This window comes from Cherax quadricarinatus, chromosome 98, assembly GCF_038502225.1.
Source record: "Cherax quadricarinatus isolate ZL_2023a chromosome 98, ASM3850222v1, whole genome shotgun sequence".
Taxonomy (NCBI): domain Eukaryota; kingdom Metazoa; phylum Arthropoda; class Malacostraca; order Decapoda; family Parastacidae; genus Cherax; species Cherax quadricarinatus.
In genome coordinates, this window is record NC_091389.1 from 5,824,912 (window position 1) to 5,838,765 (window position 13,854).

Here is a 13,854-nt window from a genome sequence, read left to right on the forward strand (position 1 = left end):
GTGTATTGTTGCAGTCATAGTATTGTGTATTGTTACAGTTATGATATTGTGTGTTGTGTATTGTTGCAATGGTCGTGGTATTGTGTTGTGTATTGTTGTATTTGTATTGTGTGTTGTGTATTGTTGCAATGGTCGTGGTATTGTGTTGTGTATTGTTGCAGACAATGGTATTGGCTTGGACTTCCAGCGGGCATGCGTGAGCGTGTTTGATAGGAGTGACTGGAGACAAATGGTTTTTAATACTTGACATGCTGTTGGAGTGTGAGCAAAGTAACATTTATGAAGGGATTCAGGGAAACCGGCAGGCCGGACTTGAGTCCTGGAGATGGGAAGTACAGTGCCTGCACTCTGAAGGAGGGGTGTTAATGTTGCAGTTTAAAAACTGTAGTGTAAAGCACCCTTCTGGCAAGACAGTGATGGAGTGAATGATGGTGAAAGTTTTTCTTTTTCGGGCCACCCTGCCTTGGTGGGAATCGGCCGGTGTGATAATAAATAAAAAAAAAATGGTATTGTGTGTTGTGTATTGTTGCAGTCACGATGATATGTGTTGTGTATTATTGCAGTCATGGTATTGTGTTGTTGCAGACATTGGTATTGTGTGTTGTGTATTGTTGCAGTCATAGTATTGTGTATTGTTACAGTCATGATATTGTGTGTTGTGTATTGTTGCAATGGTCGTGATATTGTGTTGTGTATTGTTGCAAACATTGGTATTGTGTGTTGTGTATTGTTGCAGTCATAGTATTGTGTATTGTTACAGTCATGATATTGTGTGTTGTGTATTGTTGCAATGGTCGTGGTATTGTGTTGTGTATTGTTGCAATGGTCGTGGTATTGTGTTGTGTATTGTTGTAATGGTCGTGGTATTGTGTTGTGTATTGTTGTAATGGTCGTGGTATTGTGTTGTGTATTGTTGCAATGGTCGTGGTATTGTGTTGTGTATTGTTGTAATGGTCGTGGTATTGTGTTGTGTATTGTTGTAATGGTCGTGGTATTGTGTTGTGTATTGTTGTAATGGTCGTGGTATTGTGTTGTGTATTGTTGCAATGGTCGTGGTATTGTGTTGTGTATTGTTGCAATGGTCGTGGTATTGTGTTGTGTATTGTTGTAATGGTCGTGGTATTGTGTTGTGTATTGTTGTAATGGTCGTGGTATTGTGTTGTGTATTGTTGCAATGGTCGTGGTATTGTGTTGTGTATTGTTGTAATGGTCGTGGTATTGTGTTGTGTATTGTTGTAATGGTCGTGGTATTGTGTTGTGTATTGTTGTAATGGTCGTGGTATTGTGTTGTGTATTGTTGTAATGGTCGTGGTATTGTGTTGTGTATTGTTGCAATGGTCGTGGTATTGTGTTGTGTATTGTTGTAATGGTCGTGGTATTGTGTTGTGTATTGTTGTAATGGTCGTGGTATTGTGTTGTGTATTGTTGCAATGGTCGTGGTATTGTGTTGTGTATTGTTGCAATGGTCGTGGTATTGTGTTGTGTATTGTTGCAATGGTCGTGGTATTGTGTTGTGTATTGTTGCAATGGTCGTGGTATTGTGTTGTGTATTGTTGCAATGGTCGTGGTATTGTGTTGTGTATTGTTGCAATGGTCATGGTATTGTGTTGTGTATTGTTGTATTTGTATTGTGTGTTGTGTATTGTTGCAGTCACTGTATCATGTTAATGGTGCATCAGTGCAGCCAGAGAGCTGTTAATTATCATTTACATTATTGCAGAGTATTGCACCAGTGAGCCTGCGAGCGCAGGCCATCAAGAATGAGATGAAGGACACGGAAATGATCAAGTACAAGATAGTGAACAAGGAACAAGACATCAAGGACCTCAAGCTGACCCTTAAGCAGAAGAACGAGGAACTGAGCGAAATGACAGTCAGGAGGGACCTGGCCGAGAAGAAACTCTCGACTGCCACCCGGGATGCTGATATTACCATAGAGAAACTCCAGCGCAAGCTAGATGACACCTTGATGATGTTACGACGCAAGGAGAAGGTAACTGTGTGTGACACTGGTTGACACTCTGATGATGATGTGACACAAGGTAACTGTATGTCTGACACTGGTTGACACTATGATGATGTGACACAAGGTTGTGTGTGACACTGGTTGACACTATGATGATGTGATACAAGGAGAAGGTAACTAGTATGTATGACACTGGTTGACACTATGATGATGTGACACAAGGTAACTGTATGTGTGACACTGGTTGACACTATGATGTTACACAAGGAGAAGGCAACTAGTATGTATGACACTGGTTGACACTATGATGATGTGACACAAGGAGAAGGTAACTAGTATGTATGACACTGGAAGCTGTCATTACATAATTATCACATAGAACAGCAGTGTTAAAGTTTCCAGTTTTCCTATATTAGAAAAATCGGTCTAATTTCCTCGTTTTTTCAGGAATACGACGAGACAATGGACCACCTACAGAGCGACATAGAGAGTCTGGAGTCTGAGAAGGGTGAACTGAGAGAGAAACTGAAGGCACTTAACAAGAAGACTTTGTATGAGGCACTCTCTAAGACCTCCTCCTTGACAGGTAGTGTGTTGGTACCATATTGTATGAGGCACTCTCTAAAACCTCCTTGACAGGCAGTGTGTTGGTACCTTATTGTATGAGGCACTCTCTAAAACCTCCTTGACAGGCAGTGTGTTGGTACCTTATTGTATGAGGCACTCTCTAAAACCTCCTTGACAGGCAGTGTGTTGGTACCTTATTGTATGAGGCACTCTCTAAAACCTCCTTGACAGGCAGTGTGTTGGTACCTTATTGTATGAGGCACTCTCTAAAACCTCCTTGACAGGCAGTGTGTTGGTACCTTATTGTATGAGGCACTCTCTAAAACCTCCTTGACAGGCAGTGTGTTGATACCTTATTGTATGAGGCACTCTCTAAAACCAGCACCTTGACAGGCAGTGTGTTGGTAATTTGTTGTACAAGGCACTTTCAAAGATCTCTTAAGTAGGTAGTGTTAGTACCTCATTGTACAAGGAACTTTCTAAGACCTCTTAAACATGTAGTGTTATTGTGTCATTATCTTCTTGAGGGAGATTTTTCGATGATGGTGAGGTGCTCTTGAGCCAAGGAATTGAATTAGACCACCCTGGCCTCAAGTCAAACTCAATTCCCTCTTGTTCCCCCAGGCGCTGCACTACCCCTACAAGTTTAGTGTTTTCCCCTGAATGCAGTAAGTCAGGTGTTGCAACACACAGCTCAGCTACCCCTTCCATCTACAGTAGACCATCGATTAATATGCGATCTTTTAACACGCTTTCGATATTAGACTATTGCAAAATTGCAGCGTATATTCGATTTGCATTCCATGAAATTCATCTTGCACTGTGCAGCTTCTAGGGGAAAATTTGAAATGCTGTGAGTTGGATCAGAGGGCTGTTGAGGTGGTTTGGTCATTTAGAGAGAATGGAACAAAGTAGAATAACTTGGAGAGCATATAAATCTATTGGTGAAAGAAGGCGGGGTAGGGGTCGTCCTTGAAAAAATTGGAGGGAGGGGGTAAAGGAAGTTTTGTGGGCGAGGGGCTTGGACTAATAGAAAGCGTGCATGTTAGATAAGAGTGAATGGTTACAAATGGTTTTTGGGACCTGAAGAGCTGTTGGAATGTGAGCAGGGTAATATTTTGTAAAGGGATTCAGGGAAACTGGTTAACCAGGCTTGAGTCCTGGAAATGGGAAGTACAATGCCTGCACTTTAAAGGAGGGGTTTAGGATATTGGCAGTTTGGAGGGATGTCTGAACTGTCGTATCTAAGTGCCTCTGCAAAGATAATGATTATGTATGGGTGATGGTGAAAGTGTTGAATGATGAAAGTTTTTTCTTTCTTTTTGGGTCACCCTGACTCAGTGGGGAAACAGCCTACATGTTAAAAAAAAAAATTTGCATTATAACCATGGCACCTAAGAGGCATGTGATTGATGCCAGAAGTGGCAAGAAAAGTTAGTGTTCAGGTCTGGGTGTTATGAAGAAAATAGACATTAGATAAACTTAAAAGTGGTGCACGTGTGGTGATGGCAAGAGCTTTTGGACTTAATGAAGCATCAGTTCGTACAGTTAAAAAGAATAAGGCAAATATGTATTCTTGTGTAATGAATAATCCAGGTGGTCACCTTAAAAGAATAACACATAGATCACAACAGGTCAGTAAAACAAAAAGCTTACTGACTGAGTGGATTGAACAAACCACGAAAAAAAGGTGCGCTACTTAACTACTACAGTGGACCCCCAGCTTACGATGTTATTTCATTCCAGAAGTATGTTCAGGTGCCATTACTGAATGAATTTGGTCCCATAAGGAATATTCTGAATTAGATTAGTCCATTTCAGACCCCCAAACATACACGTACAAACTTACTTTCTTTCAACACACCGGCCGTATCCCACCGAGGCGGGGTGGCCCAAAAGGAAAAATGAAAGTTTCTCCTTTTACATTTAGTAAGTAATATATACAGGAGAAGAGGTTACTAGCTCCTTGCTCCCGGCATTTTAGTCGCCTCTTACAACACGCATGGCTTACGGAGGAAGAATTCTGTTCCACTTCCCCTTGGAGGTAAGAGGAAATAAACAAGAACAAGAACTAGAAAGAAAATAGAAGAAAACCCAAAGGGGTGTGTATATATATGCTTGTACATGTATGTGTAGTGTGACCTAAGTGTAAGTAGAAGTAGCAAGACATACCTGAAATCTTGCATGTGTATGAGACATAAAAAAAGACACCAGCAATCTTACCATCGTGTAAAACAATTACAGGCTTCAGTTTTACACTCACTTGGCAGGACGGTAGTACCTCCCTGGGCGGTTGCTGTCTACCAACCTACTACCTAGAACACGTACAAACGCACTTACATAAATACACTTACATAATTGGTCGCATTGGGAGGTGATCGTAAAGCGGGGGTCCACTGTACTTAATAAAATAAAGAAGCTTAGAGTTCTATAAAACAGTGTGTTTAATGCTGTCTGGTTTTACAGGTTCAAGTTACCTAATAATTTACTCAATATTAAGTTTTCTGGTGAAAGTGCTTCAGCTGACCATACAGCAGCAAGTAATTTCCCTGCTGAATTACAGGAAATTATTTCTGAGGGTGGCTACTAGCTACATCAAGTGTTTAATGCTGACGAGACAAGTGTGTGTTGGTAGATAATGCCACCAAGAAATTACATCAGTCAGCAAGAGAAAAGTGCTCCAGAATTCAAGGTGGCAAAGGAACACTTCTCCTTGCTCCTTTGCAGTAATGTGTCAGGTGATTTCAAGTGTAAGCCCATGATTATTTACTGCTCCAAGACTCCTAAGGCTTTCAAAAGTGTAGGTAAAAAGCACTTACCAGTAATTTGGAAGTTAAATCACTCAGCATGGATGACAACAGGAAATATTCATTGACTGATTTAATCCTTTGAGGGTCCGTCCCATAGTTCTACGGCTTCGAAGGCAGAGTCTAAGCTGTAGCACTACATCATGAGCTTGGCTCACTCAGATAAGCTGTGAGCAGTAAATTTGGGCCTAGATATGAGAGAATACATTTATGTGGTAAGTGTGCCCCATATAAAAAGAATCCTGCGGCATACAGTACATAATGAGAAAAAAACGGCAACCTTGTTTTTGGATTAAAACAGCGACTTTGTTGTGCATTTTTCTATGGTTTTTGCAGTTGTATTTGCATTTTTTTGGTTTCATTTGATGGAATGGAGGATATGTTACAGAAAAAAATATGATTTTTATTGGTTTTGGTACTGAAAATAGCTTGAAATTGAGCTCAAAGTAGCAGAAATGTTCAATTTTTGCTGATGTTCGAAAGTAAGTAAATCACATCACGCATCCAATACACTTTAGCTGGTGGGTCTTATGTGTGTTCACAAATGTGCTGATATTATTTATACAATTATTACAATATTGAATAAAAGTAAACTTCTGTTATTTAGTGTGAATAAAAATTCTCTATGTGAATAAAAAATCAAAATGGAATTCACTAGTAAAGCCTGAAAATGTTACTAACAAACAGAGGAAATGCTATTTTAGTGTCAGGAATGTCTGCATTGTTTATTCTGGACCTTATTTTGAAATTGGAATATTTTGAACTGTGTGTGAAATTTGCCTAATTACCACTTTCCAGTCATTTTATTGGGTAGTTGAAATACAGCCTCTTCTCACTTAACACTGGACTTCCGTTCCTAAGACCACACCGGTAAACAAATTCGTCACTAAGTGAGGAGCATACTATAATGGTAGTGAGTTTGTGTCAACTATCTTTGATATTGTTTTAATGTCATCTTTGTACCATTTATAACATTTCTGGTATATTTTTAAATGTTTATACAACTGTTTACTGTATATTGTAATAAAAAGAATACAGGAAATGAGCTCTAACATACATTCCATACCACGGGCGGGGATAGAACCCGCGATCAGAGAGTCATGTTAACGGCTTTGAGGGGACTTGAGCTAGAGTTCGTCACGGCCACGCTAGCTGGAGATTCGTCTGTAAAAACTTGCATTTGTGGTCACAGTGGTGCCTATGCTAACCTTCCTATGGTGTAGAAATTTACCTAGTTGGACGAATCTTATTGTGGCAGCTGGTCCAGTGGCTAACGGGACGGTCTGGAGTTTTGAGACTCTCTGATCACAGGTTCTATCCCCGCCTGTGGTATGGTTTGTTTGCAGTCGTGTCATTACGATTTTCTGAGTGTAATATACATTATTTAGGTATGCATACTGGTCAGAGAGCCTGTCGTAAGTCCGAGTCGTTGGTAAATGAGTATGTCGCTAAGTGAGGAGAGGCTGTAGTTGATTTGGCGATTCCTCGTGCTCAATAGTTAAAATGGAACACATACTAGCGAAGTAGCTAAGAATTTGGTCTAATGGAACAATGTAATTGGCCGAGAATAATAGTTAAAATGGAACACATACTAGCGAAGTAGCTAAGAATTTGGTCTAATGGAACAATGTAATTGGCTGAGAATAGGACTCACAGTGGGCAGAATCATGAATGCATAAAATTGCTGACTCAGCAAAATTGACGGGAGCATAATTTCATCAATTTTTTTTTATCAGATTTCTTACTTTTTGTTTCATTATCTCCAGAAAAAGATTCTCTTCCATTTCATAAGAAAAAATTATAAAAATTTTTTTTGAAAATTCTTGATCCCTGTGGGGAATTTTCAGATTGGGGGTCTGGACCCTCGGTGGTTTAACCCTTAAACTGTCCAAACATAAATCACTGTTTTTTTTTTTTTATTTGAAGATATGTAAAAAAACGTAGGTCTACTTTTGGAGCTCTACACGTGTGAACGTAGATCTATGTTTGGACAGGGTTAAGTATCACTTTATTCCCAAAGTCAAGTTTTAGCTGCACAGCAAGAACCTTGCATTCAAGGTTTTGTTAGGTAAGACACATATGCAACAGTTAGGTATCTTTATTATGAAACGTTTCGCCTACACAGTAGGCTTCTTCAGTCAAGTACAGAAAAGTTGACAGAAGCAGAAGATACTTGAAGACGATGTAATCAGTCCATCACCCTTAAAGTTTTGAGGTGGTCAGTCCCTCAGTCTGGAGAAGAGTATTGTTCCATAGTATGAAACAATGCATTGTTCCATATTATGAAACAATGCTCTTCTCCAGACTGAGGGACTGACCACCTCAAAACTTTAAGGGTGATGGACTGATTACATCGTCTTCAAGTATCTTCTGCTTCTATCAACTTTTCTGTACTTGACTGAAGAAGCCTACTGTGTAGGCGAAACGTTTCATAATAAAGATACCTAACTGTTGCATATGTGTCTTACCTAACAACCTGTCGGTATTTTATACCATTTTAATGTTCATTCAAGGTTTTCTTTACTTTTGATAATTCCTGTACTCATCCAGATGCTTTGTTAGATGTATGCATCAGTGGCAGACTTACAATTTTGGGGGCCACTCAAACTTGAACTGTTATGGGGGCCCCTTCACAACCATCAACCTTTTAACTTTTATTTTAACTATTGTATATATTACATTGTATTATTTTTTTAAAAAACCCTTCTCATATACAGTAGGGCCCCACTTTTCGGCGTTTCGCCTTACGGCGTTCCACTAATATGGCGATCGCAAATTATGACCAAAATTTTCTACACAGCAAGCGGTCTTTCTAATACGGGGCACGCCACCCGGTTTGTTTACATTCTCCATGAGCGCATCTATTATGTAATAATTTTCACTCCTGGGCACATTAATGTCTAATTTTACGTCGATATAGACACTTTCATTAATCCATCTATGATATTTTCTTCAAAATTATATAAGAAACACATCACATAGCAATAAACATTTTGTTTATATGCTGCGGAGGTGTGATTGCCGGGCGGAGAGAAAACATTACGTAACACGAATAATAATCACTCTTGAGCACGTTAAATGTCTTATTTGCAGTCAATATAGACATTTTCATTACTCCATTTCTTGTGGTAGCCAGGCAACTTGTAGGACTTGTGGTAGCCAGGCAACTTGTAGGACTTGTGGTAGACAGGTAACTTGTAGGACTTGTGGTAGCCAGGTAACTTGTAGGACTTGTGGTAGCCAGGTAACTTGTAGGACTTGTGGTAGCCAGGCAACTTGTAGGACTTGTGGTAGACAGGTAACTTGTAGGACTTGTGGTAGCCAGGTAACTTGTAGGACTTGTGGTAGCCAGGTAACTTGTAGGACTTGTGGTAGCCAGGTAACTTGTAGGACTTGTGGTAGTCAGGCAACTTGTATAGGACTTGTGGTAGCCAGGCAACTTGTAGGACTTGTGGTAGCCAGGTAACTTGTAGGACTTGTGGTAGCCAGGCAACTTGTAGGACTTGTGGTAGCCAGGCAACTTGTAGAACTTGTGGTAGCCAGGCAACTTGTAGGACTTGTGGTAGCCAGGCAACTTGTAGGACTTGTGGTAGACAGGCAACTTGTAGCTCTTGTGGTAGCCAGGTAACTTGTAGGACTTGTGGTAGCCAGGCGACTTGTAGGACTTGTTGTAGCCAGGCAACTTGTAGGAACTGTGGTAGCCAGGCAACTTGTAGGACTTGTGGTAGACATGCAACTTGTAGGACTTGTGGTAGCCAGGTAACTTGTAGGACTTGTGGTAGCCAGGTAACTTGTAGGACTTGTGGTAGCCAGGTAACTTGTAGGACTTGTGGTAGCCAGGTAACTTGTAGGACTTGTGGTAGCCAGGTAACTTGTAGGACTTGTGGTAGCCAGGTAACTTGTAGGACTTGTGGTAGCCAGGTAACTTGTAGGACTTGTGGTAGCCAGGCAACTTGTAGGACTTGTGGTAGCCAGGTAACTTGTAGGACTTGTGGTAGCCAGGTAACTTGTAGGACTTGTGGTAGCCAGGTAACTTGTAGGACTTGTGGTAGCCAGGTAACTTGTAGGACTTGTGGTAGCCAGGTAACTTGTAGGACTTGTGGTAGCCAGGTAACTTGTAGGACTTGTGGTAGCCAGGTAACTTGTAGGACTTGTGGTAGCCAGGCAACTTGTAGGACTTGTGGTAGCCAGGTAACTTGTAGGACTTGTGGTAGCCAGGTAACTTGTAGGACTTGTGGTAGCCAGGTAACTTGTAGGACTTGTGGTAGCCAGGTAACTTGTAGGACTTGTGGTAGCCAGGCAACTTGTAGGACTTGTGGTAGCCAGGTAACTTGTAGGACTTGTGGTAGCCAGGTAACTTGTAGGACTTGTGGTAGCCAGGTAACTTGTAGGACTTGTGGTAGCCAGGTAACTTGTAGGACTTGTGGTAGCCAGGTAACTTGTAGGACTTGTGGTAGCCAGGTAACTTGTAGGACTTGTGGTAGCCAGGTAACTTGTAGGACTTGTGGTAGCCAGGCAACTTGTAGGACTTGTGGTAGCCAGGTAACTTGTAGGACTTGTGGTAGCCAGGTAACTTGTAGGAATTGTGGTAGCCAGGCAACTTGTAGGACTTGTGGTAGCCAGGTAACTTGTAGCTCTTGCGGTAGCCAGGTAACTTGTAGCTCTTGTGGTAGCCAGGCGACTTGTAGGACTTGTGGTAGCCAGGCAACTTGTAGGATTTGTGGTAGCCAGGTAACTTGCAGTTCTTGTGGTAGCCAGGTAACTTGTAGGAATTGTGGTAGCCAGGCAACTTGTAGGACTTGTGGTAGCCAGGTAACTTGTAGGACTTGTGGTAGCCAGGTAACTTGTAGGACTTGTGGTAGCCAGGTAACTTGTAGGACTTGTGGTAGCCAGGCAACTTGTAGGACTTGTGGTAGCCAGGTAACTTGTAGGACTTGTGGTAGCCAGGCAACTTGTAGGACTTGTGGTAGCCAGGCAACTTGTAGGACTTGTGGTAGCCAGGTAACTTGTAGGACTTGTGGTAGCCAGGTAACTTGTAGGACTTGTGGTAGCCAGGTAACTTGTAGGACTTGTGGTAGCCAGGTAACTTGTAGGACTTGTGGTAGCCAGGTAACTTGTAGGACTTGTGGTAGCCAGGTAACTTGTAGGACTTGTGGTAGCCAGGTAACTTGTAGGACTTGTGGTAGCCAGGCAACTTGTAGGACTTGTGGTAGACAGGTAACTTGTAGGACTTGTGGTAGCCAGGTAACTTGTAGGACTTGTGGTAGCCAGGTAACTTGTAGGACTTGTGGTAGACAGGTAACTTGTAGGACTTGTGGTAGCCAGGTAACTTGTAGGACTTGTGGTAGCCAGGTAACTTGTAGGACTTGTGGTAGCCAGGTAACTTGTAGGACTTGTGGTAGCCAGGCAACTTGTAGGACTTGTGGTAGCCAGGTAACTTGTAGGACTTGTGGTAGCCAGGTAACTTGTAGGACTTGTGGTAGCCAGGTAACTTGTAGGACTTGTGGTAGCCAGGTAACTTGTAGGACTTGTGGTAGCCAGGTAAGTTGTAGGACTTGTGGTAGCCAGGTAACTTGTAGGACTTGTGGTAGCCAGGTAACTTGTAGGACTTGTGGTAGCCAGGTAACTTGTAGGACTTGTGGTAGCCAGGTAACTTGTAGGACTTGTGGTAGCCAGGCAACTTGTAGGACTTGTGGTAGACAGGTAACTTGTAGGACTTGTGGTAGCCAGGTAACTTGTAGGACTTGTGGAAGCCAGGTAACTTGTAGGACTTGTGGTAGCCAGGCAACTTGTAGGACTTGTGGTAGCCAGGTAACTTGTAGGACTTGTGGTAGCCAGGTAACTTGTAGGACTTGTGGTAGCCTGGCAACTTGTAGGACTTGTGGTAGCCAGGCAACTTGTAGGACTTGTGGTGGCCAGGTAACTTGTAGGACTTGTGGTAGCCAGGCAACTTGTAGGACTTGTGGTAGCCAGGCAACTCAGGCAACTTGTAGGACTTGTGGTAGCCAGGTGACTTGTAGGACTTGTGGTAGCCAGGCAACTTGTAGGGCTTGTGGTAGCCAGGCAACTTGTAGGACTTGTGGTAGCCAGGTAACTTGTAGGACTTGTGGTAGCCAGGTAACTTGTAGGACTTGTGGTAGCCAGGTAACTTGTAGGACTTGTGGTAGCCAGGCAACTTGTAGCCAGGCAACTTGTGGTAGCCAGGTAACTTGTAGGACTTGTGGTAGCCAAGCAACTTGTAGCCAGGCAACTTGTGGTAGCCAGGCAACTTGTAGGACTTGTGGTAGCCAGGCAACTTGTGGTAGCCAGGCAACTTGTAGCCAGGCAACTTGTGGTAGCCAGGCAACTTGTTGCAGCCAGGCAACTTGTAGGACTTGTAGCCAGGCAACTTGTGGTAGCCAGGTAACTTGTGGTAGCCTGGCAACATGTAGGATTTGTTGTAGCCAGGCAACTTGTAGGACTTGTAGCCAGGCAACTTGTTGCAGCCAGGCAACTTGTAGGACTTGTAGCCAGGCAACTTGTTGCAGCCAGGCAACTTGTAGGACTTGTAGCCAGGCAACTTGTTGCAGCCAGGCAACTTGTAGCCAGGCAACTTGTGGTAGCCAGGCAACTTGTAGCCAGGCAACTTGTGGTAGCCAGGTAACTTGTGGTAGCCTGGCAACATGTAGGACTTGTTGCAGCCAGGCATCTTGTAGGACTTGTAGCCAGGCAACTTGTAGCCAGGCAACTTGTGGTAGCCAGGCAACTTGTAGGACTTGTGGTAGCCAGGCAACTTGTAGCCAGGCAACTTGTGGTAGCCAGGCAACTTGTAGGACTTGTGGTAGCCAGGTAACTTGTGGTAGCCAGGTAACTTGTGGTAGCCAGGCAACTTGTGGTAGCCAGGTAACTTGTGGTAGCCAGGTAACTTGTGGTAGCCAGGTAACTTGTGGTAGCCAGGTAACTTGTGGTAGCCAGGTAACTTGTGGTAGCCAGGCAACTTGTAGCCAGGCAACTTGTGGTAGCCAGGCAACTTGTAGGACTTGTGGTAGCCAGGCAACTTGTGGTAGCCAGGCAACTTGTGGTAGCCAGGCAACTTGTGGTAGCCAGGTAACTTGTGGTAGCCTGGCAACATGTAGGACTTGTTGCAGCCAGGCAACATGTAGGACTTGTTGCAGCCAGGCAACTTGTAGTCCAACATAAGAGACAATGTGTACACTATAATATGTATTACTGGGGGTAACTAGAAAATTATTCCTTTAGTATGCCTTCTCTCAGGGTGTTATTTCTTCTAAAAATGATGTTACATGAGAATAGGAGTGATTCTCTTTATTTATTCTACTGTATCAGTGTGGAGACAACTTGTACACAATGGAAAGTGACGAAAACGAGACGTGTTCACCTGGTTTATTTACAGTGTGTGGGTGGGGTGGGGAGTGCTTCCCTGACTGGATTCCATATTTCCCATACCTGACTTCCTTCATATAAAACTCACCTCTCACCCTTCATTAAAACTACAAATATTTTAAGGTAATGAATGATCTCCATGGGGAAGTGGAACAGAATTCTTCCTCCGTAAGCCATGCGTGTTGTAAGAGGCGACTAAAATGCCAGGAGCAAGGGGCTAGTAACCCCTTCCCCTGTATAAATTACTAAATTTAAAAAGAGAAACTTTCGTTTTTCTTTTTGGGTCACCCTCCCTTGGTGGGATACGGCCAGTTTGTTGAAAAAAAAAAACTTAATGAATGTACTGTATATGTATTTTATCCCTCTGGGGAGCTTTAATTAAATGTAGCATGTTAAGATAAGATAAGATAAGATTTCGTTCGGATTTTTAACCCCGGAGGGTTAGCCACCCAGGATAACCCAAGAAAGTCAGTGCGTCATCGAGGACTGTCTAACTTATTTCCATTGTGGTCCTTAATCTTGTCCCCCAGGATGCCACCCACACCAGTTGACTAACACCCAGGATGCCACCCACACCAGTCCACTAACACCCAGGATGCCACCCACACCAGTCCACTAACACCCAGGTACCTATTTGCTGCTAGGTGAACAGGACAATAGGTGTAAGGAAACGTGTCGGAATTTCCACCCACCGGGAATCGAACCCGGGCCCTCCGTGTGTGAAGCGGGAGTTTTAGCCACCAGACCACCGGGCCACGTGGGTGGGGTTGGCTGCCCTGGCTGGCTACCATACCTCCCAAACCTGACTTCCCACAAATTATACTCACCTCTCACCCTACATTAAGACTACAAATATTTTAAAGTAAGTAATAGGTGTACTGTGTGTGGATTTTACTTTTTATTGTTTTTAATGCCTAGTTCTATTGGTAACATGATATATGTTAGTGTAAACTTGTTACCTGGCATTTATATGCATTTGTAAGTGGAAAAAATGGCGTTCTGCTTTCCGGCGATGTCTGCTTTCTGGCAATGTCTGCTTTTCGGCAATGTCTGCTTTTCGGCAGTAGCCTGGAACCTAACCTGCCGTATAAGTGAGGCCCTACTGTAGTAGACCCAAAATTTTTAAGCAGT

General features: G+C 42.9%; 1 protein-coding gene across 1 annotated transcript in view; it reads left to right on the top strand.

The window, feature by feature from the left end:
• Window positions 1-13,854, top strand: part of LOC128702553 (dynactin subunit 1-like) — a 236,683-nt gene that overhangs the window by 195,248 nt on the left and 27,581 nt on the right. The window contains exons 21-22 of the mRNA XM_070105266.1: window positions 1,721-1,993; window positions 2,414-2,552. Coding sequence (XP_069961367.1) covers window positions 1,721-1,993; window positions 2,414-2,552 — 412 coding nt within the window. The remainder of the gene's footprint in view (window positions 1-1,720; window positions 1,994-2,413; window positions 2,553-13,854) is intronic.